Source organism: Sorex araneus, chromosome 4 (genome assembly GCF_027595985.1).
Source record: "Sorex araneus isolate mSorAra2 chromosome 4, mSorAra2.pri, whole genome shotgun sequence".
In the NCBI taxonomy this organism is placed as follows: Eukaryota; Metazoa; Chordata; class Mammalia; order Eulipotyphla; family Soricidae; genus Sorex; species Sorex araneus.
In genome coordinates, this window is record NC_073305.1 from 35537229 (window position 1) to 35557394 (window position 20166).

The window sequence follows — 20166 nt, forward strand, 5'->3', positions numbered from 1 at the left end:
CACTCTGGAGAAATATCTCACATGGTTAAATTTCTCTAAATTATTCAACCATGGTTGGAGCGTAACTCAGAGGTAGTAAGGTACTCTGTGCAAGGCAGAGATTCTAAGTCAGAGTTAACCCAACTCATATCTGAATTCTTCCCCTTATTGGGGCCGGAGCAAAAGTACAGCCGGTAGGGTGTTTGCATTGTACCTAGCCAACCAGGTTCCTGGTATCCCATATGCCCTCCCCCGCCACACACACACCCTGATCACCACAGCAGTTAATTCCTGAGTGCAGAGCCAGGAGTAACCCCTGAGCATCACCAAGTGTGACCCAAAAAGCCAAAACTAAAAATATTCAAAATATTCTTCTACTTATAAGCTATGTCACCTTAAAAAGGGGGGGGCTTTTTTTGTGGTCTCACTTTCCTGCTCTATGAAATGGGCATAAAGAAATTCTCCATGCTTGTTGGGAAAATAAAAGGAGATAATCAATATCACGTGACCATTTTCCCCTTTCCTCAAACCTAGCCCCCAAAATCCCAGTGACTGCACAGACCAGGGACTGGCGGGTTTTCACCCTGAAAGGACAAGCAGTGAATATTTCTGGCTTCACAGACCATATGGCCTCTCTCACAACGACTGCTGTGGTGCAAATGTAACCACAGGAATTCTGAGTTCCAAAAACACTTTATCCTTAGGCTCAAAATGAACTTTTACATCATTTCATCATTTTCATATATTTGTTTTCCTTTCTTTCTGCCCACCCATCTAAAAATGTGAAAGCTATTGTTAGCTCTCAGATAATACAAAAACTGTCAATGGGCAGCGCTCTGGTCTCCATCAGATAGTGTGTGCAGGCTCAGAGGAAGCTGACAGGTAAAGATTACAGACATTTTTTAGAATCTAGAATTCCACCAGAATTTCACATTTCATAGTCTCTTGGCCTGGTACAATGTCACTGATACACCTTTTTCAGGAGGATAAAAAGATGTCAAGTTTACTTTCTCCTTTAAGAAAGTCCTTAACTTAAATGCAACTCAAAACAACAGTGAGGTATCATCTCACAGCACAGAAATTGGCACACATCAAAAAGAACAAGAACAACCAGTGCTAATGTGGATGTAGGGAGAAATGGATTCTAATTACTGCTGGTGGGAATGCTAACTGGTCAAATCTCTTGGGAAAACAATATGGCTTTTCTCAAAAAAGACGAGAAATTGAGTTTCCATATAACCCAGCAGTACCACTCCTAGAGTGCAAAAACACACAGCAGAAATGCCATCTGCACTTCTATGTTCATTGCAGCACTATTCACTATAGTCAGAATATGGAAACAATCCAAGTGCCAGAGGACAGATGACTACATAAAGAAACTATGGTATATCTACACACTGGAATACTACACAGCCACCAAAAAATGACATCATAAAATCTGCCTATAAATAGATGAACATGGAGAGTACCATGCTGAGTAAACTGAGTCAGAAGGAGAGGGATAGACACAGAATGACTGCAATCATTTGTGAAACATAAAAAAAACATAGTATGAGACTAATACCCAAGGACAGAGGTCGGAGGGATTGGTTCATGGTTGGAAGTCTGCCTCTGGTGCTGGGTGGGGGTGCGGGGGAGGCAGTTTGGATAGAGAAGGGACCACTAAGAAAACGATAGTTGGAAATGATCACTCTGGACAAGAACTGAGTGCTGAAAGTAAGTAAAGGTACAATATCTGATCATCTCTCACTCCCTGTATTGTAAACCATAGTCCCCACAAGGAAAGAGAAGAGAGAGAGCGAGAGAGCGAGAAAGAAGAAAAATGCCTGACACAGATGCAGGTTGTGGGCGGGGGCTGGCAAAGAGGGAAACTGGAAACACTGGTGGTGAGAAATGTACACTGGTTAAGGGATGGGTGTTGGAACATTATGTGACTGAAACCCAATTATGAACAGCTTTGTAACTGTGTATCTCATGGTGATTCAATAAAATAAAATTAAAAAAGAAACTCAAACTATATAAATATCACGTTAGCTGTGTTCAACACTATTAGCAGAATGACGTCATTGCATACCACCAGTGGCTCACACCAGAACATGGTTTCACTAGCACAGACTGCGGCACCTGTGGCAGTGCATGTTACGCAACAACTGCTATCCTACCAAACTCTGGGACTCATCACCGGTTTTGAAGAGTGTTGAGTCCTTAATCCCTGACAAAGTGGGAGGTTAAATAAAAAGATCTTTTGAAGACAGGTTTATGACTGTTCTCTCTGGAAAGCTGTTGTTTCATACAACTGAGCGCTGTGCTGAGGAGAGACACCGTGCCTGACAGTGAGAGGCTCTCCCTGGCCCAGCAGGTGGCAAGAGGTCTGGAGGGCAAGGAATGCATAACAGATTCAAAACTGCTGAGTGAAAAGTAACAGCAGCTCACAGGGCACAGGATGACCCTGTTTGGATGAATAAAGCACATTTTACTTTCGAGACAGTCTTTGAGGAGCAAGAACCCCACCTGGCCCGCAATACTTGAGGCCATAAAGCAGCAGCATTTAGGTCTGCAGGCTTCTCCTTACTGGCATTTGTAGTGGGAGAGGAAAAGACAACATAGTGAGGTCGTTCTCTAAACAAAACAACATATGAAGTCATGCATGAGTGAAGGAAAGGGCAGGGTGAATGGCAGGGAACCCGACCTTTCAAGCCCACACTAGAGGAGTAGTCAAGAGGTGACTAGGAGAATGACTGTCCCTTACTGAAAAGGAGGCAAAATCTGACGGGGCAAGGATTTGCTGTCACCACTGCCTGGTTCTGGTGACCATGTGGTTGAAGAGGAACAAAGAAGTCCTCTAAAGAGAGGAATCACGAACGTAGCACATGTGCTCACTCACACGCACGTGCGCACACTTACATACAAACTTGACGACAGGTATGACAAAAAATGTGCCTGCCAGAAATATAAACAAGGAAGAAGAGGCAAGAGATGGTAATTCAAGTTGTCCATCCACATCTCTGCATCTAATAGTCCCATTCAGCAGCCTTCAGCCAATCACCCCAAGGGACACCAGACAGAAGCAACCAGAGACCTGGGCGACCAGGAGCTGATGCAATCTCTGTATTTCCTCTGCTTTGATTGATAACTTGATGAAATCATTTTATCTCTGTTGCTGCTGACTGATGCTTTTTGATCTTGATGCTGTAAATGTTCAACTAAGGGTGCACTGTGTGCCAGTGTACCTACCATCCCAAGCACGACATCAGAAATCTTTGTAGTAGTATTACCATGTTTATGAAGCAAATGTTACCAAACAATTCTGCCTGTGGTCATTCTATTTTCATGCAATTCATTGGTGGCAGCTCAGGGTCAAAAGACTCAGGTCTTTGGATTTCCAGGACCAAGGTGAAAGAGTAACTTATTATTATTTACTTTTTTTTACAAATGGAGTTGTCAAGTTATAGACCCATATGTTTCAGAGCCCCCTGAACACCTCACTGAAATACAAACATACAACCGGGACTTAATAAAGGACAGGAACAATGGAGTCTTACCCCTTCCTCTTTTAGGAGAGTCTCAGTCCAACCATGACCAATGGATGTATTATGAGAAAAAAATAGTTAGTCCTCAGAGATTTAGATTAGCTTCAGGATTAATGAGTGTATCTGGTTAGCAGAAGTCAATAGGAACAGACTTTAGGTTTGGTAATGGTTTCCTCTTTATGGATGTTTGAGAAGCCAATTTGCATGCGGGGCTTTAAAAGGAAGCAAGTAAGGTACGAAGATCATGAAATTTAAACTCAAATTGGAACTCAAAGGGACTGACTTCACTTTAATACTCCACCATGTCTATTATGACTGGGTAATTGCCTTAATTTCCATGATCCTCATCTTTATCTCCAGAATAAGGATGATCAGAAACAAACAAACATGCAACCTCAGCAGGTTGATGGAGAATGAAGTGAGTGACTTTACCAACTGTAAAGCGCCCACAGCAATATTGGTGGTAGGTACTGGCAAGGCAGAATAGCGTTTTGTTTTCTTTTTTCCTTTAAGAAGAGCAGAAAAATCCTAAGAACTCCTTGAAACTGTGAGTTCTGCGGTAGATTTTAAGGTGTCAAAGCTAACAGTGTTTCACAGTGGGGCATGGTAAACAGTCCCTTCAAACATGCACCATGTGCGGTGGGACCAGGACATGGCAGATAAGTCACCAGATGGCGATCCCCCTGTAAAACCGCCAGCCAGCCAGAGGCCCTGCTGAAAAACAGGCAGGTGAGGAGAAGCCTGTGGCTAGAAAACCAACACCAAAGGCCAGGGGTTGGGGATCTACCCGCAGTGTATTGAGTTCATGGGAAAAGATCACCCCCGGGACTCAGGAGCCAACTCAAGTGGTGGGCTGGCATGGAGATTACTGGGGGGTCAGCCGGGGACTCTTTCACTGCCCATGTCTGCACAGGTAGCAAGCAGTGGTGGCGAAGCCATGCGGAGGGTGTCTCCTGGGAGGGTGGCTGTTCTCGTCCCCTGCATTACCTGGTCCAGTGGACAGGAAGCACGCCTCACCCATCTTTCAGAGTTGTCTCTTTCTAGGAATTGACCTTGCCCCATTCTGTCCTCCCAGGACGGCCATGGCTAACACTGCCTTCATCTGTAAGCCATTCGTTAGCGCTCACTCCAACACAAGCATCCTTGGGAGTCAAGGATAAGGCAGCGGGGGAAAAAACAGGAACTGGCACTTGGCATTCAGAAGAGGGTACCTGCCAGAGGGCAGGGCAAGGCATGGGGAGAACCAGCCCACGACACATTGTGAAACAATCCACAGCCATTGTCAAAACCCACATCCAAACACACAAAGCCCCACACTCAGTGCATGGTGCTCCAGAGCAGAAACAGGCACAGGTGGCAAACTCTCCTCTCCTCAGCTCCAAATTCTCCATCCTGGACAGGAAAGGAGGTTCATACATAGATAAGCATCATGTGCAAAGAATTCAGCATGACATACCTCAGAATCGGTGAAAAAGTTGTAAAGGAGGACATCATCAAATTCTAAGCCTTTTGCTTCATAAACTGTTAGCACAAGTGCCAACCCCAACTCTTCTGGAATTTTCTCCTTTGCAGTTTCATTAGCTACAAGGATTACCTGAGAGGGGGGAAGGGGAAGTAAGAAAGAAAACATCAAGTTTTACAAAGAGAAATCTAGGAACGCTCAATCTACTTCTATGGGAGACTGCTTATGTATTCACAAGAGAAGAGAAGTTGATTTGCCAGGCAGGTCAGTCACTTGCCTGTCTCTGGAACTGACATACTGTAGGACAGGTCTACTGAATTCTACCTCATGGAATAATCCAGTCCTTCCAAGCTTTTTCATTCGCACAATGCCTTTAACTCCAAAACAACAATCCCACGATACTCACCTGGTGGGCTCCAAATTCAATGGGCTGGGTTTTCCTTTTGTTCCCTCGTAGCAAAATTGCCAAGTCACTTACACTACAGGACTCCAGGACAGTGGGTCTGGGGCCATCAAAGAGGCCAGCATCTCTAGGAAGGCGATCAAAAGATTCTGGGAAGTAGAACTGAAGCAAATCCACCACTCCAGAGGCTAGATTGAGGATTCCTGGGATTAAACAGATGCATCAGAGGTTGTACAAATGATGGGGTTTTGTTGTTGCTATTGTTGGCTTGCTCTAGTTTTATTTCGGTTTTGCTTAAATAGTATTGGTTCTGAATATACATATATACATATATATATACATATATATACACTTCTTTTTCTTTCCTTTTTTTTATTTTGCAAACTCAATACCCATGAGAAACACTTTGGCCCCAAGCCGTATTACTCTGGGTACAGTGGGGAAAGGCAAGGGGGGGGGGAGAGTGGGAAAGAGAGGGAGAGAGAGGGAGGGAGAGAGAGTTGTTGCTGTGGGAAGACGGTTTTATGAGAGCTCAGTCCACCTCCCAAAGAAGAGTCCATGAAGAACTTATAATGGAATCAGGGCTCCTAGAACACTACTAGAAGGGGCTTGTTTCAGTGACAAGGAAACAAGAGTTATCCTGGCCCTTCTCACTGCTGCTCAAAGCGCTGGACAGAGTGCCCACAGGAATAGCAGAGCTGGATACTAGTGAGGGGCAGCAACCAAGGCCTCTGTCTCCTTTTGACTAGGGTTCTCCCTACCTAACAGGCCTACAAAGGGGGAAACGTCAGAGCCGGTGAGAACACATTTCACCACAGCTTTCCATCTGGATCTCACACCTTGTCAAAGATACTGTGCGGTAAAACTGAGACACAATGATGCTGACTGAATACTACCGGATGCTGGGTACCTTCAAAAAGCTATTCCACTTAATCCTCACAACTTCCCTAAATAAGACAGACCCTACAATCCTGTCTTGACAAACACGGACTCAAAGGTCCAAGTCTATAAAGTGCAAGTAGCAGGATTTGAAGTGCCTGGATACAGATCCTCCACTGTTCTCAGAGGCCATCCGCTCAGACCGGAGAGAAAATTACGATTCTGGTAGAACATCATGAAATGTGCATGTATGTCTCTATGGCTATTATGAAGTAATAAAGGGAAATTTTACTGATATTACTCAATGTATAAAATGAACAGAAAATGAAAACAGGTGGAACTGACTGGGTCTCAGCAAATCAGCGGTGATGTGGATCCCACCCCACCAAGAGCTAGCCAGAGCAGTAATGGGAGAATGAAAGAAGGGCTCAGGAGAGTTCACAACAGGGAAATATTTGGATCCATTTAAATGCACTTCTAGGGAACTAGATAAGTCATTTTTATATAAACATGAAGTACTGATATGGGCTACAACGTGAATGAACCTGGATAACATTATACTAAATGCCAAGCCGACACAGAGGGTCACATATTGTATGATTCCATTTGTATGAAACTTTCAGAACAGGCACACCTGAGAGAACATGAGTAGTTTTGGAAGGTATGAATGGCAGGAGCAGAGAATGAGTAATGATTGCTAATGAAAGTGTTTTGGAATTAGCGGTAATAGCTGCACATCTTGTGAATATATTAAAACTAGCCAAACAGCACATTCTAAACAGATATATTCTATGTGAATCTCAACTTTCAAAAAGCATAAAAGAATCTATTCAGTTAAGGTAGCATATATTCACTTCATAGTAAGTGAATGTGATAAATACATATCTTGTGTATGCAGAAAAATAACTATCAGAGGAAATGAAACAAATGTTAATACTAGTGCTTGTATCTTGGAATCTTTCCCAAAATTTTGTGTTTCCTAATTTCTCTATAGTAATCTATTCAGGTTATTTTCTGATTCAACATGAGAAACACATTCACTCAAGTCTTCCATCCAAATGCTGGGGCATTAGTTCACGTAGCAACTGTCTGAATGAGTTAAAGTATCACATTATAAAAGGAAAAAAATCAAATAATAAAAAGCATTCACAACAGCATACCTTCACTAAAAAAAAAATAGAAAAAAACTGAGTCAAAACCATGAGCAGAGTGGCCAGAGCAATAGTAGAGCTATTTGCCTTGTATGCACTCACCCAGGTTCAATCCCTGTCATCCCATATGGTCCCCTGAGTCCCGCCAAGAGGGATCCATGAGAGCAGAGTCAGGAATAAGCCCTCAGCATCACCAGATGTGGGACCAAAACAAAACAAAATCACTAAAATCAATAAATAAACCATGAGCAGAAAGCTAACCGCAGACAGAAATGCAAATGCTCCACTTACTAAGTGAATGAATCTCTCTTGGAGAGATGAGAGTGATTCTGAGTCACATCCAGCAGTTATAAGGGAACCACGTGCAGTGCCAAAAGTCTAATCAATCGAGCTCACGCTCTCTCTCTTTCTCTCTCTCTCTCTCTCTCTCTCTCTCTCTCTCTCTCTCTCTCTCTCTCTCTCTCTCTCTCTTTCTCTCTCTCTCTCCCCTTTTCTCTGTCTTCCTCCCCAACTCAGTTTGTTTACATTTACCCCAAATCCAGGAGTGATCCCTAAACACAAAGCCAGGAATAAGCCTTGGGCACTGCTAAGTGTGACCCAAAACAAAACCATAACATGAAACCAGCTACAGGCACCTCCTTCCTGTTTATCTGGTATGGTCTCATTAACGTTTCCAGGGGCTCAGAAGATATTAGAGGGGTACAGGTATATGTCTTGCATGCGCTCAGCCCAGTTTGATCCCCAGAATTGATCTCTAAAGTGCTGATGGATGCAGCCCTGGGTGTTCATGGAGCACCATGGAGGCCTATAAGGATCATTCAGTGTGGCCCTGGGGGTCCCCAAACACTGCCAGCATAGCCAGAGTAATCACCAGCACAGGGTCTGAGCAGCACTGCATTCTTGGATGGCCCCTTGCATGGAACCACAAGTTAAGATTTGCTGGGAGGGGTTCCTGGGTATCCTAAGCACCACTGGGAGGTCAACCCAGTGCCTAAACCTGCAAAGTAACAGTCTCTATTGCTTGGGGACATGTGCAGGACAGGATGAATTTAAAAGTGCTCTGCAGATCACATGCAAGCATTCGGCACTGGGTGGCGCTACTGAAGCCCTCTCTACCTCACTTCACTCTGGTGCAATGGGAATGATGCCTCCATTGCAGAGCTGTGAGAAGTAGGCACAGATACCATGAATAAACAGCATGCCTGGTGTCTCGCAGACAGAATCCAACCAAGGAAGAATATCCAACTAATTTTTAATACAAATACAAAAACAACTAGGAGGAGGAACTTCCCTTGTAACAATTTTTCAGAGGCAGTTGGCCAACCACAGGGAAAAAAATTTAATTATTATAGACAATGTGAAAATGTACTTCTGTATTTTAATAGCAAGAAATACCAGTATTATTTTTCTCACACTCACATGTGGATATAAAGGAAGTTGTATGTGTGTGATATAAAGAGAAGCATAATGACAAAATAGCAAATAGACAAATAGACAAAGGCTGAGAGCTACAGAGTAGTGGTGGGGCAGGGGCTATGGACAGACAGAAGAGGAACAACTGAGGTTCAAAGTCAAAGCACCTGAGTGTGCATTACCTCCCTCCCCCTCTCACCCCATCAGTGCTTCTGCTTGGAAGCTGTTTAGGACTGAAGACTTGCAACTGGTGTATGGCTATCACACACAGAGACTTCCAAAGCGCCTTACCAAAACGTCACTTTGAACATTCCCTAATACCTCTACATGTCATAGCAGGCCCTTGAAAGGTGATTACTTAAGGGCCATCCACTGGGCTCAATCACAGCTTAAACTATCAACCTGAGAATGAACAGTGGCGACAAGTGAGCAATCTCTTATTTATCAGGGCACCTACTAGCAAACTCCAAGATGATACACTTTAAAAAGTTTCCCAGAGCTTGCCTGCGGTTTCAGCAGCAGCCCAAGGGCATCTGTCCCACCACCTCCCCAAGAGGGATGCAAACCAGGCCTGGACATACCCGAGTGGGACCTGTAATTCTGGTACAGCTGGTGGATCTTCTTGGGCTTCCGGACGGCACACTGCTTGTCAGTGGTGTTCCTACTGGCATAGTGGAACAGAGAGCGCAGGTCGCTGAAGCGGAAGGCCACACCCTGCATGATGCTCTGGGCGGTGTCTCCGGTGAGGAACATGGCATTGGGGTCGTTGATGCATTTCATCAGCAGTGCCAGCTCAGCTTGGGTGAAGTCCTGAATCTCATCGCCGTACAGCTCGTGGATAGACCACGGGAGCGCCTTGAGCTTCGACAGCCTGCAGGACAGGTTATACAGAACATCCTCTTCATCAAAATAACCTTTCTGAGACCTGATCTGCTGATAGAGGCAGAAGAGATTATAGATCTTGCTCCGGTCTTCCTTGAAATTGGGGGACCGTTTCCGTCCTAGTTTCTTATATGCTTCTTCTGTGAGACTCCCCTGGGGGGAACTGAGGGCCTCAAAAGACCCCTTCAGAAATGACTTTATTTCCTTCCAGATGAGAGCAGGGTTATAGGAGGTTTTCCCTTTGACCATTTTGGGCCATATTTCATTGGTGAACACCTCGAATGTCACGTACACCCGGGGATCACTGTCACCTGTGCGTGCCTCTGCGGCTTTATCCTCCTCCCCGCAGTCGCCATCCATCTCGGCATCCTCTTCATCCTCTTGCCAATTGGGGATGCTCAGCTCCTCCTGGGCGGACCACCCCACGATTGTTCTCTTCAAGCTGCCGTCTTCATTCCTCAGGAAGAAGGGTTTGGGCAATGAAGCGTCCAGGAGGAGGAGCAGCTGCTTGGAGGTGACAAACAGAGGGAAGTTCTCATCCCGCAGGTCCTGGAGCTTGTAGACGTTGGGCTCCAAGGGCCTGTAGTGACTGGTAGCCTTGGTGGACTTGGAAAGCTCAATGAAATTCCTCTGCACCTCCTGGCACAGGACGTGGTTCTTGGTCACGAAGATCTGATGCAAATGCTCCAGCTGTTGGGGCAGCTCGTCGGGACCTATGTCCGCCTCCTGGCTGTGCCCTGCCAGCTCCCCACTGGCACCCACCGCCCCGGCTTCACTCTCCTGCTCCTCCTCTATGCTGTCTGATATTTCCACTTCGATGGAGCCTTCCTCTTCCTCCTCCTCTTCCTCCTCCTCAGCACCTGGGCCTTCCCTCCTGGCTTCCACTTCCAACCTTCTCCTCGGCAGGATTGGCTTGGTGAGGAGCGGACTGCCTGCCTGATCAGCTTTCTCCCAGTACACGTGGTACTTCTTCCACAGCCGGTAGAGGCAGCAAGTGGTCTTCCCGGTACCACTGCGGCCAATGAGGATGATGGGCTCCAATGGCCGGGGGTTTAGGTCAATCACAGCGTATTCCAGCTCGCCCACACGGAAGGGGTACTCCACAGTGGCCGTCATGTCATTGAGGATGTTGCAGGCCATGTTGCTGCTGAAACTGTGGAATTTCATGATGTTGTATTCCGTATCCACTGAGCTGGCAGGCGGGAAGTACTCGGGATTCATGTGCTCCCTGCTCCTCTCTGCCTCCGTGTCCTCCACGTAGCAGCGCGGGATCCGCTTCTGGATTTTCTTGTTGGCTGACACCCGGCCTTTGTTGATGCCCTTCAGTTTCTTTCTCAGGACACAGGAGAAGCCCCGGTCGTAGGCACTGCAGATGGCCCGGATGGAGTCAGATAGCTTGCAGTGATCCAGCACGATGTCCCAGATGCGAATGATTTCGGTGTAGACCCGTCCCGACTTCTCCACGGACTGCACATTCCGCTCTGTGGCAAAGATCTTCTCCGTGTTCTCGCTGCAGCGTGGGGAGAAGTCGATGGCCAGCTCCCACAGCATCCGGGCTCCCTTGTCGAGCTTGGCCTCAAAGAGCTGGATGTTTCCCTTCAGATGCTTCAGACGTTTCTGCAGGCCCTGAGTCCACTCACCGTTCCCCAGCTGCTGGATGGCCAGGATGATCTTCTTTTTTATGACCTTTGTCATGGCCTTGCTGGACAGCTTCTTGAGCATTTCGGAAGTACACTCGATCTCCCATGTCATGTTGTCAAAGTCCTGGAGACAAGCCTCAATCTCCTGCACGCCCCAGTCGTCCTGTTCCTCACTGCCCTCCCTCCCCAGGAGGCAAGCAGGAAGAAGAGGGCCTGTCTGGCCATAGCCCCCCACTACCTCAAGGGCATCCTCGCCACTGTTTGTGGCTGCCAACCCCAGGGTTTGCTGAAGCTTGCTTCTCTTTACTTCTGTGCCAGTCCCTGCTTTGCGAGTCTTGGAGCTCTGAGGACAGTTCTCTGGCAGGGATGTCTCCAGTTCAACCTGCTGAATCAAAACCGTGATGTCCTGCACAAGGCGGTCTCTCAGAGAGCAGGACCCAGCGTCTCCAGCCTCTGGCCTGCTCAGCTGGGCTTCTGGAAGACTCTCCCAGCTGTCCGGGACCTCAGCCTCTTCAAAGCATGGCGGGGACTTGAACGATCCCTGACCCTTAAGTGACGAGTGCCCGGGAGTGCCCTGCCTCGAGAACCTGCCTGGGGGCTGGGCAGCAGGGTCCTGCCGGACCTTCCGCCTGTTTTCTGTCACTGCTTTGTTCCAGGTCAAAAGCAAAGAATCGTTCTTCTTGATCCGGTGGCGTGCATCTTTGCCTTCCTTGTTCTTCAGGTTCAAGTTAATGTCAAACCTTGCCAGCAGCTCGATGAGCTTCCTCGTGTGCTTCATCTTCCCCTTCTGGAAGAGGATGTGCATCAAGGTATTTCCATTGCTATCCTGGACGTTGGGGTTGAGGTAGTCAAATTCAGTGGGGTTGTACCAGAATAGATCCAACAAGTAGCTGAGCAAGTTAAAACCGATGTTGACTGAAAAACACAAACAAAAACCCGTGAGTGCTCAGCTGTTCTTCCTGGGGACAGAAGACTCCTGAATTTGACAGAGACGCCAGCCCGGGGCATCTCAGAACCCTCCCCTCAACTACCCCAAAGTATGTGATATCCATTAAGCAACAAAGTGATTTCCAACTACAGAGGCTCTTTGCTCCTCAAAGGTTCCAACAAGGAAGGGTTTGTGGCATTTAGCTTCAGGTGGTGGCAGAGATACTACAAACCACCTTACGACTCACAGAACTGGATGATGATAATAATAATGTCAATAGTGCCAAGGTTGAGAAGCCTGAAACTATCTTTAATAGTCCAGTAAGATACTTCACATTAACAACCTTGAGAATGGTGTAAGCAAGTGGATTGTATTTGTCCACTATAGCCCACCAACACTGAAACTTAAGGGTCCTAATGTTCCCCCTGTGCCCACCATTCATAGTGATCACACGTCCATCTCAAGCTGCAGGTAAGAGGCCAGGGGACACAAACAGGCTTGGATATGAGGAGAGCTTCCCCACTCTTTGCCCCCAGATGGCTGATTGTCCCCGTGGGGAAAACCAAAAGGCACAGCATCGGCTCTCCCAGCCAGCCACCTCAAGGACAAGACGCTGAGAAACGTAAGGCTTACCTTGGATGTCTAAGAAGATGTGGAGTGCTGCATGCAGAGGCGTATCGCCTTCCGTGAGAGAGAGGAAGTGCGGGTCTGCGCCCCTGCTCAGCACAACAAAAGCCAACTCGAAGTCTTCATGTTCGAGGCACACGGAGAGGGGTCTTTCCTGGAGACCCTCCGGCAAGGCTGCAGGAGGTGAAGGGCACCTGTCAGACCTTCTTGCTACAGACCTGGGAAAGGTTGAATGGGGGACTCCCTTCCCCCAAGGAAGGGGCTCTCCCACCACTGATTCCAAGGCAAGAGCAGGCCCTTGTCACCACCATTGTTTCTGGTCCAGCTCCTTCCAGCACTGGCCTCTGCCACCTCTGCAGCTGCCTAGTTGGTGCTCGCACAGGATCACAGACCCTGTCCTACACAGGGTTCAGAGTGGCCAACAAATGAAAGCCCCATGCTTGTTCCACAAGGCAGGGAACACAGAGTCAGTGACCAGGACACTTGTGTTGCTTCTGTGAGCCTTCTAAAAATGCCCAGCGTGACTCTCTAATGTCATCTCGCTATCTCGCCTGACATCTCTCCTGCTCTCACCTTCCTCTGGGCAGAGACCCAGTAATGTCGTGTGCTCTGCAGGCTTCCTGGCCTCCATCCACTGTGCATCGGTAGTCCCCTGCACTGTGGCCCCATCCCAGTGTGCACTTATACCCCTCTCTTCTTTTTTGAATTAAAAAAAAATGTATTATCATTTAGGCATCCTGGTTACGAGAGTGTTAGCCTTTATAGCATTGATGTACAAAGTTACTGCAGCCAAACACTTCCAAAGTGCTCAGGGCCCTCAACCACTGTCCCTATGTCACCTCCCGCATGCCCCTCTGTCCTGGGTCCCCAGCAGTTCATCCCAAGGACAAGCTCAGTTAAGTGGTTGCTGTCTGAAGAAACAAAACCAGGAAGTCCCTGACACCATAGTTCGGTGCAGGGCTAGTAATGCCCCATGAATGAAACGGGTTTGAAGAAATAAAAAGGAGAAGGCATTCCACCTATTTCCACAAGGCATGCAGAGAACCAATGCTAAAAGCTTTGTGTGGGACTCAGAGCAGAGCCCAAGGCCCTTCCTCAGGAAGGCCTTTCCCCTTCATCACAAAGCCTGAAGCCAACCACGCTGGCAGGGAGCTCCTCTAGGAGCTCACAGGCACAAACTCACTTACTATTCAGAACATCCCCAAGGAAAGAGTGACTACTGCCGTCCCCATTTCCTAAATGAGGAGCTGCAGGCATAAATAGCACGCTGAAGGCCGCACAGTTAGTAGTGGCATCAGTGGGGGTTGGGGGTGAGGGTGGGAAGAGGCTGGTATTTCTAAATATGTATAAAAATAAAACCCAATCCAGCAGGATGTCTGTGCACTTCAGACACACAACTCGCCAAGTGTGGGTGCTGATTATAGCGACAGATGTTTCTAGCCACCAATTATTTGACAATCCCTTTAAAAACACACAGCCTAAGTCCCCATCTACTGACTGGAAGAGAATGCCATGGAGTTGTATGTGGGGCAAAGGCCCACAAAAGGCCAGGAGGACATGACCACTGAGGTTAATCCAGACGCAAAGGCCTTCACTTACAGTCTGTCTTCTCACCCAGGAGAAAAGAGAAGACAGTAGAGAGAACCCCTAGCTGTAGAGTTCCTATCGGGTAGCACCACTTCTGGTACCGGCCCCATCCCGGGTCTCAAACAGGACAAAGGACAGTGGAAGAAGGAAGGGCTGAACGGAGCCTCTAAGAGCAAGTAAGGCTGTGGCAGGCGAGGGGCCCAGAACCACGGACAGCTCTCCAAGATGGCCATGCTGGTTCTCACCTCCTCCATCGATCAGGCGGTCCAGAAGCAGGGTCCTCCGGTGGTCCCAAGTGCTGAGGTGGGGGATGACAGAGCAGAGGTCTAGGTCCGAGAAGCAGCAGGCTCGGAGGACGAAGTCTCCGAGCGGGGGCTCCCCACTCACTTTGCGAGTCAGCAGCAGCAGCACTTCTGGCCACTTTTGTCTTTCCAGTAAAAACTTGATGAAGGCGTTGGCACAGTCATGATTAATGTCACAGAACAGGTCGGGAGGAATTTCTTTTCAAAATAAAAGAATACAGCACACAGTAAAAAAAAAAGGCTTCTGTGTTTTCTGCCACCAACTACATCCCCATATATACGTTAACAGTTGGTTACTAGTGAGTAGTTCTAAGCACCATGGAAAGTGAAGCCAGTACTTAACTAACAAGTATGCTACTTGACTTGTGAAAGTCAACCTGAGCTACTCGGGATGATCAGAAACACCCTAAGGAGAGTATTGCTGGTTCCAGGAGAGCAGATTGCTGGCTGGGTCATCAGAAAGAACAAATGGAGGGCAGGAATTCTATTGAGTCGAAAGGGGAAGAGCCCAAGACTGTTATTAACATTTTTATAAATAATGGAGCCTAAATAAAAAATGAAGAAAAGAAAGTAAGACCTGACTTAAGTTTTGCATATTTCTGCTCCTAGAACACTGAAACACAAGAAGACAGTACCAAGAATATAGGGTAATGAGGAAAGGATGATTTAACTTCAACTGTTGATTTTGCACATGATCCATGTTTTTGTTTCCTTTTCTTTTTCTTTTTTGCTTTTTGGGTAATACCCGGCAATGCTCAGGGCTTACTCCTCACTTTTCACTCAGGAATAACTCCTGGCGGTGCTGGGGGACCATATGGGATGTCGGGGTGTGAATCTGGGTTGGCCATGTGCAAGGCAAATGCCCTACCTGCTGTGCTATCGCTCTGGCCCATACATGATCCAGGTTTACATCAGATCTCTACAAACAGGGTAGTGGTAATCCCAGTTCATACTGATGATATATCTTAAAGGTAAAATAATATTCTATCTAAATAGATCCTTACGAATAGCTTTCCACATATTTATCAAAAGTGAAGAACTTTTGCTCAAAGTACAGAGGGATAGAATGGGTCTGCAGCCTGGAAACACTGGATAAAGTTGGGGGTTGGGAATGAAAGCCACACAGAGAGGAGATATAGAGAGGGGTGGGGGGAAGAGGCAGAGAAAGAGGGAGGGAGGGAGGGGAGCTTGCCAATGGTGGTCAGGTGGCCAGTTCTCTGAAGCCCACTGTACCTAAAGCTGAGTCTGGCTTTCCTAGTATCAAAATCATTAAGTACTACTTTTTCCCCCTGGTTTAAGCCAACTTAAACCCTGTCACTTTGCATAGAAATAGCTCTTCATAATCAAATAAAGAAGAAAGGGGTGAGGGAGTGGGGTGGAGAGAAAAAAAATCCAGAAATCCAGTGGATTAGAGACACAAGAGTTGGGTAAGAACTTCAGAAATGATAGTAAGGATCAGGAAAAAAAAAAAAGAGAAATGAGCTGAACTAAAGTGGGAGAAAATAGCATGACACCCAAACCCAAACTCCATGGATCATGGACCAGAAAGCACCAAGCATAGATGAGAAACAGCATCCTCACTCCGTGGCCTCTCCAATACAAGATGCCCACCAAAACTCAGTACTTTTGTGTTTCATGCTTACAGCCCCAAGTACTGATGAGAACAGTCTTCACAGGTCATAGGTCAGACGGCATAAATTTCTACAGCAAAAGGCTCCCTAGAGGTGCTTCTCATAGCATGGTCCTCAATGACTAGACCCCTCCCAAGGCGGCCCATCCTAGAGCCTGGGAGTGCTAGTTTTCTCTGACACACTCAGATCCAAAAAAGAATGATGGATTTGTGGCTTCGCCTTACCTCAACCCACCAGAACAGTTAACGGTATTCCTACTTGTGCCAGACACCGTATTAGTTTCCCAGTCAAGATAGATAGGAAGCAATGGAAGCTTAAAGGGATTAAGTAATTGGTTCAAGGTCACAAACCTGGTAAGTGGTATAGCTAAGACTCCAAGCTTATAATCTAAGATCTGCTGCCTACTCTGAGCTGCAAATGCCTCCAAGTATCAGCTTTCTGCATTCTCTGTAAGACTGAGAACTCTCTGCCCCACATAATGGTAGCAGTGATGCTCTATAAACCATACTATTGGCTGATTTTAAAAATATTAAATTGCACTTACTGGGGCTTTTTTTGAATTTTTCCAAACTACCAACAATTTGTCACGTAAGTTCTTTTAGAAGTATCCCAATACTCTCAGAGGAAAAATTAATATTCAGTTTCTACCAAAATTTATATCAACATTAGCCAGTATGTATAGAAATGGTTGTGGTATTTTTTGAACAATTTTTTGGCAAAGAATAACTCTAAGAGGAAACGTAAAATTAGCACCAGGTTGTTCAACTGTCAGTAACATATTCCACTAAACAATTTTATCTTTTTAAATGCTTGTATATGGAAAAATTATATTTATCTTTTTAGCTAATTTTTAAATATATGCAAAAAGTGCTCTATTGAGCATAAAGCTGTTTTAATATAACTAAATAGTGTAAGAAAAAAATTACCTTGCAAAGAAGAAAGAAGGCGCAAGAACCTCTGAACCACTTCATGCTTTTGAAAGTTTTTAGGCAATAACCAGTTTCCTGAGTTAAAGTATTTCACCAGCTGCTCCAAGGCCTTCTGGAAAATGTCACTCTCACTAGTAGGTCCATCCGAATTGTTCAGTCCTGCAAAACAACAGTGGGTTAAAAAAATAAAAATCTTCTGAAGACAGAGACCAAAGGTTCATAACTGCGAGTATGACCAGAATTCACCCTCTGGGTTTGCACATGCTTCGCCCTATGACTGACTCTGCAGCTTCTCCCATGAAGAACTCAAGCTGCCTCCTCTCTTCTGCCCTCGATCCTGGCCTGGCTTCCTGACTTGTGGGTATCAACAGAATGTGATGCAGTCGCCGTGACATTCATGCTGGCTTGAAGTCTGGGCACCAGAGGTCTTGTAGGAATTCTTTTCACTCTCTTGGGTCACCAATTCCTGTTGTGCTAACTGGTTCACGCTAGTTTTCTGAGAATCATCCCAGTAGTCTATGAGTTGTGAAAGGGCCTAGCCAAGATCCGACAGGCATTGAGACGTAGAGGAATTTAGCTGAGATGTTGGCCTAGTTTGGCCTAGTCTGTTGACCTGCAAAAGTTTGGGTCATAAGCAAAATCAGTGGTTGGTATTTGAAGCCAGTTTGCTATAGAAACTGATAGACTAGTTCAGAAAAGTGAAGCAGGAAGACGGATTCATGCCATGGCAACAGCCATCTACCCAAACCTCTAACGCTAATAATCTACAAGGCAACAGAGAAAATCTTGAGCAGTTATTTCTATGGCCAAAGGTGGGATGATACTATCTCCTATTTCAGCTGATTTGTAAAAAGTAATCATGCAGAAAACACCCACGGTCAGAATGCTGAAATTAAGTAAGTTTTTATTTGGTGTCTAATTATGTATTCAGAAAACACTCTGGGTAGAAGGATATTGGTTCTCTTGTGATGACTGTGGTCTCACAAGTTGCAGTAAACATGCTGATTTGAAGAAGTGTAGAATTGCATCCCAAAACACAGTCTTATAACCAATATTATCTTAACTACAATACTAAAAAGTGGGTGCTGGGGCTGGAGTATTAGTACAGCAGGTAAGGAGCTTTCCCTGCATCCTGCTGACCCTGCTTCAATCCCAGGCCTGAGAATCCCCAGCGATAACTCCTGAGCACAGTGCTAGGAGTAGCATCCCCTGAACACTGCTGGTTGTGGGTCCCAAAACAAAGGGAGGAGGAACTGGATATTCCTCCTACCAGTGAAAAAGGCCTGACCCACAGCAATGTACCATTTCATAGAGAGATGAGCACATGTCCAATGGTATACCTGGTATATTTTAATAGGGTAGGAATGCTTTAGAATAGACGGGATATCCAAAAATGAGAAAATTTTCAATTACATGCACCCTGGCTTCACATAGTGTTCCCCCGCAGCAGACCCTGAGTCAAGGCTCTGGGCCCAGTAGTTTATGAAACAGGACTCCCATGGAGGTGGGGGGAATGGTGGGGGTGCCCCCACCTGACTGTGAGCTCAGGCTCACCATGTCCCTGAGGGTGGCTGTGATTGAACCCCCAGAGGAGTTCCAGAATGAGTCACACCTCAGTGTCCCTATGCGAGAAAAGGAAAAATGAGCTTTCAACTTCCCACATCAATGTTACTATGACAACCTCTCTAGGACGTTTTAAGTTCCCAGGTGTTTGTGGTGTGGTATGACATGGTGTGCTGTCGTGTGGTGCAGTGTGGAATAGTGTGGTATGGTATTTGTGGTATGGTGTGGAGTGGTGTGGTATTTGTGGTATATAGTATTTGCAGTGTGGTATGGTATAGAGTGGAATAGAGTGGTATGGTGTGGTGTAGAGTGCTGTGGTGTGGAGTGCTGTGGTAATTGTGGTATGTTTGTAGTATAGTATGGAGTGGTATGGTGTAGTATGGTATTTGTGGTGTATTTGCAGTCTGGTGTGGAGTGGCATGGTGTGGTATTTGTGGTGTATTTGTAGTGGTGTGGAATGGTGTACAGTATGGGGCAGTGTGGTGTAGTGTGGTGTGGTATAGAGCGGTGTGGTATGGTGCAGTGCCGTGTGGTGTGATGTGGTTTGGTGTGGTGTGGTGCAGTATGAAGCAGTATGGTGTGGTGTGGTGCAGTATGGAGCGGTATGGTGTGGTGTGGTGCAGCACTGAGCCGTGTGGTGTGGTGTGGTGTGGTGTGGTGTGGTGTGGTGCAGTATGAAGAGGTATGGTATGGTGTGGTGTGGTGCAGCATAGAGCCGTGTGGTGTGGTGTGGTGTGGTGTGGTGTGGTGTGGTGTGGTGTGGTGTGGTGTGGTGTGGTGTGATTTCCTCCCAGGGCTGCATACCTGCTGGGCAGATACTCTACTACTGAGCTATATTCCTAGTCCTGCACTTCTGGTTTGAAGTAATTTAGGCAAAACAGAGTCTGTCAGCCTATGGACTGTTCTCCTTGTAACCTAGGGTGCTGGCTTTTCAAAGTAAAGGCACACTCATGTGAGAGATCACTCAAAGAGAAAAGAGTCCTAGGGGACCCAAGAAGGACCCCAACATTACTCACTGTGCATTTTAGCACACACCTGGGTCACCTTTCAACAGATCAAGGCAGTTTCAACAGACCAGGGAAACACACACACAGCAACTTCCGGGACAAATGCCCAGTGGTCTAGAGTGATAGAGCATCAGGTGCGGGACAGAGGACACACTCTCATACATCCTCCAGATACAGAAACGAAAACCATCTGGCTCCACCTCAGCTGGAAGCCCACCCCAATGAGACTGGGTGGTGCACCGGCACTCTGCAA

At 46.5% G+C, this 20166-nt stretch overlaps 1 protein-coding gene across 3 annotated transcripts in view; it reads right to left on the bottom strand.

Annotated features, from left to right (window-relative positions):
- TRANK1 (tetratricopeptide repeat and ankyrin repeat containing 1) overlaps positions 1-20166 on the bottom strand; it is a 122879-nt gene that overhangs the window by 21692 nt on the left and 81021 nt on the right. For all 3 annotated transcript variants that reach the window (XM_055135001.1, XM_055134999.1, XM_055135000.1), the window contains 6 exons: positions 17341-17502; positions 14727-14981; positions 12901-13068; positions 9399-12254; positions 5378-5577; positions 4966-5103 (listed from right to left, as the gene is read on the bottom strand). In XM_055135001.1, the coding sequence (XP_054990976.1) occupies positions 4966-5103; positions 5378-5577; positions 9399-12254; positions 12901-13068; positions 14727-14981; positions 17341-17502 (3779 nt within the window). The remainder of the gene's footprint in view (positions 1-4965; positions 5104-5377; positions 5578-9398; positions 12255-12900; positions 13069-14726; positions 14982-17340; positions 17503-20166) is intronic.